Genomic DNA, 4,371 nt, shown 5'->3' on the forward strand with positions numbered 1-4,371 from the left:
TCTAATAACTAAAAAAAATTAAAATATATAAAATTAAATTAAATATTTTAATATTTAAAAATATAAACTAATAACTACTAAATAATACTTGAATTCTCTCTTGGAAAAAGAGTACCAAGTAAATTGTACTTGTATACTTAAGAGCTTGGTTTGAGTGTGTTTCCAATATCAATCACAAATCGATACTTCACATCAGCTTTGGCGAGGCGTTCTATTGCAGTGTTCACATAGTCAATCGCAATAACTTCAATCTCAGGCTTCACATTGTGTTTAGCAGCAAAATCAATCATTTCTTGTGTTTCCTTCAACCCTCCAATCAGACTACCAGCTACCATCTTTCTCCCTAGCAATATGAGAAACAATACTTGTTAATATCAAAATTTGTGTTAACTTGATATGCGTTCATGTTACAAGTTTCGCATTAAGCAAATGAAAAAGTATAGGGTACCAACATATTATTTGCCAACTTCTGCCAACTCTTATTTATAATTGTGTTTCATGGAAGTGTGTTCGTGGATGTGTCTAATAATTAATATATTTTAAATACATATATAAAGAGACACATCCAAAAAATATATTTATAAAGACACTTCTATTAAACATAGCTATAAAAAAGACATTTTTATTAGACACATCCACGAACACACTTCCATAAAACACAATTATAAATAAGAGTTGGCAGAAGTTGTCAACGTAGCGGAACCGTAAGCAAATAAGTAATAATAGAAGTAAATTTCCGAATTCACCCTTTATAATTACATACACAACTTGTGGAAATATTATGCATGTATATGCTTACATAACACATACCCTTAAGCAAAGGATAGATTGGTAGTTCTAAAGGTTTTGGTGGTCCTCCAACCATTACTAATTTTCCATGAGACTTCAGTAAACCAATAAAAGATACCAGGGGATGAACAGCAGATACTGTGTCGATAATACCATCCAAGGTTTCCATTGCAGCCTATAAAATAATAGCAAAATTTTTTTAATTCATTATCATTTTTTATTTGAGTAATTTCTAAAAAATTATCGTTTTTTAAATTAATTTTCAAAAGTTTTTGTAATTAAATTTGTCTTTTAAAAATTTTAAATTAATCACTTTAGTCATTCTGTTATCTTCATTGTAACACTACACTGACCACAATACCATAATTTTAATTGGCGGTTAACATGACAAATTTATAAAATTAGATCAAATCAATCCCAAATTCAGAAGTTAATTTGATCAAATTTCATAAACTTATCATATTAAAAGTCAATTAAGATGGTGTCAAAATAATGAAAGAACTAACAATGTGACCAACTTAAAATTTTTAAAGAAGGAATTTGATTAACAAAAATTTGTTGAAGACAAATTTAGAGAACAGACGAACTTTTAACCACGAAGTTGAGAATTTATTTTCTTATTCTAATATAACAATATTAAAATCACATCCAATGAAAACAGATTAAAGGAAAAGAATATGTAATATTGAAAATTTATAGACCTATTGACCGTAATGTTTTGTCTCAAAATATATAAAAAGTATTGATTATATTGAAACATTAGTGTACCTGCATTTGATCTTGGTCACGACTTAACAAAAATGAATCAGCGCCCAAAATGTTTATTGCTTCGTCCTTTTTATTAGGTGATGTACTGATGACGGTAACCTTAGCTCCAAAAGCTTTAGCAAATTTGACTGCAATATGGCCCAGCCCACCAAGCCCAACAACACCCACATGCAAACCAGGCTTATCAAGCCCATAATATCTAAGTGGGCTATAAACTGTGATCCCAGCACAAAGGAGAGGAGCAGCAGCATCAAGAGGCAATGCTTCAGGAATGCGAATCACAAAGTGTTCATCAACAACCATTGAATCAGAGTAGCCTCCATATGTGATAGTACCATCAATGTAATTGGCACCATATGTAAAAATATTTTTTGGGCAATAATTCTCAAGATCTTCAACACAGTTTTGGCAAGTGCGGCATGATTCAACCATGCATCCCACACCCACTTTGTCCCCAACTTTATATTTTTGTACTTTGCTTCCCACTTCTGTCACTACGCCAGCTACTTCGTGCCTGTTTATTTTGTACACAATTTCTTCATATTTATTAACTCAATTCAATTAATGCTATGAAAAATCAACTTTGGTACATAACCATAATTGTTTGAGATTTTTAGTTGATATATATAGCAGCATCCTTCGTATATATAGAAAGCAACTAAATAAATTATTGGGTAAAGTACTAAATTGTTACGTTTGGGTATAATTCTGTTTTGATTCTTAAGGTTTAAAGTGTTCTATTTGAATCCAAAAAAGTTTCATTTAACTTCAATTTAGTTCCACCGAAGGTCAAAAATAAATAATTAACAAAATGTTCTACATGACAGTATAAGAACAAGGTCGATAATCTAGAGAATAAGTACAAGCTCCAGAGACATAAAATCAACCGTGGATGCATCAATACATTTATTTATTATTTTTCTTATAATTAAACTAAAATATTTTCTATAAAACTAAAAAAAATGTTAAATACATGTATTGATGCATCCGCGGTTGATTTTGTGCCTATAGAGCTTGTACCTATTCTCCAAATTATCAACCTTGTTCTTATACTGCTGTCTTGTAAGATATTTTATTAATTATTTATCTTTGACCTCACAGTGGGACTAAATTGAAACTAAATGAATTTTTTTTGAATTCAAATAGAACACTTTAAACCTTAAAAACCAAAATAGGATTACGCCCAAAACGTAAAGGATTAATTTAGTACTTTACCCTAAATTATTAATAGAAAGCAATAAAATTAAGGCATACCCAGGGACCATAGGATATATGGCATTGCCCCACTCGTTTTTCACCATGTGCATGTCTGAGTGGCATATCCCGCAGTATAACACTTTGAATGCCACGTCTTTCTCTCCTGTTTCCCTGAAATTTTTTACCATTTATAAAGCTAATTAATTAATAAGTAACTATTAACATATAATTATGGAACATTTGAAATCAAATTTCATTATCAGTAAACGATCTTGTATTAGTTCAAAGGCAAGTAAATAGATTATTAGAAGATCAGCCAAATTATTATTGATTGATGCTGATTGTGAATTTCCACAAGAAGTAATTAGTAATTCAATTTAATAAGAGTGTTATTTTTATTTCAATTATTGACCTAACAGATATTTTTTTTTTTTTTAAGAAAAGAAAAAACAACATGCATGTATTTGCTGCGGGTGCAAAACTTATTTCTTAATAAGTTCATATTTTATTTGATAATTAAAAAAATAAAAATCTAAATTGATTCATACTGAATTTTATAATCAACTATTTTGATTTCCACCAAATTTTAGTAATTTAATTAAATAAGATTAATAATAATAATTACAAAGAGGAAAGAGGAGTTAACCTTCTAGAGAAATTGAAAGGAGAGAGGAAACCAGAAGTATCCCTAGCTGCCCATCCGAATGCCTTCCTAGGATGCTCAAATTCAGGTTGTTGTGATGCCATAATTAATTTGAGTCTTGTAATTTATAATTCAAAAACAGAGAACGATATACAGTGTCAGTGTGTCACTTGAGTGTGGTGAACTGGTGATTATGGATGAACTAAAAGCTAAAGAGCTAGCGTTGCTTATATAATGCGAGAGTGAGGTTTTAGCTGACGTGTTTGCTGACGTTGTCGACGATGTTTTAATTTTGATTAAGGTGACAATATTTATGTGTCATGTACTAATTTTCCGATGCTTGTCGTGTAAGTTCGTTCGTTAGTTGTTCCTACCGATGTTATGTAATCTTTAGAAGAGAGATAAAAATTGAGAGATTGATAGAAATTAAAAATTAAAATTAAAATAAGTTTTAATATTGTATTTAGTGTAAAGTGTAAAATAGATATTGAAATAAAAATAAAATTTTAATTTAATTTGTATAAAGAGTAAAGTTAGAATTAATTAATTGAAATGAGAGTATTTTAAATATAAAATATTATTAAAATTTTAATTTTGTGAGTCTTTATTTTTTTTAAAGTATTGAAATACTGAAATTTTAAGAATAAGACTGAAATTTTAGTATTAGTCTCCAAACTAATAAATATAATACTGTCTCTCAATTTTCTTCTTAATATCTCAAAATAAATACTACTTAAAGAAAAACTACTATTTAGGGATGTGAATGCAAATTTTCAAAAGGTTGGGAATATTTTTCTATTCCGAAACATTCGTTAATACGTATCATTAGGACTGGAAGTGAGTCGAGTTAGACTAAGTTCAAGTTTGCCTCACGAAAATTAAGCTTGGCTCACGGCCCGACTCATTAACAATCGAGCCTATTTGGTAAGCTCAAACTCGACTCAACAAAAACTCAAATAATAGGAACATAATTT

General features: G+C 29.4%; 1 protein-coding gene across 1 annotated transcript; it reads right to left on the reverse strand.

Moving 5' to 3' along the window:
• LOC107642293 (probable mannitol dehydrogenase) lies at positions 83 to 3,614 on the reverse strand. Its single transcript, XM_016345600.2, has 5 exons — positions 3,401 to 3,614; positions 2,812 to 2,925; positions 1,558 to 2,071; positions 811 to 964; positions 83 to 343 (listed from the first exon to the last, which is right to left on the reverse strand). Exons 1-5 carry the CDS (start codon positions 3,499 to 3,501, stop codon positions 138 to 140), a joined length of 1,089 nt encoding a protein of 362 aa, XP_016201086.1. The 5' UTR covers positions 3,502 to 3,614; the 3' UTR covers positions 83 to 137.

The sequence above is a fragment of the Arachis ipaensis genome, chromosome B05 (assembly GCF_000816755.2).
Source record: "Arachis ipaensis cultivar K30076 chromosome B05, Araip1.1, whole genome shotgun sequence".
Lineage (NCBI taxonomy): Eukaryota > Viridiplantae > Streptophyta > Magnoliopsida > Fabales > Fabaceae > Arachis > Arachis ipaensis.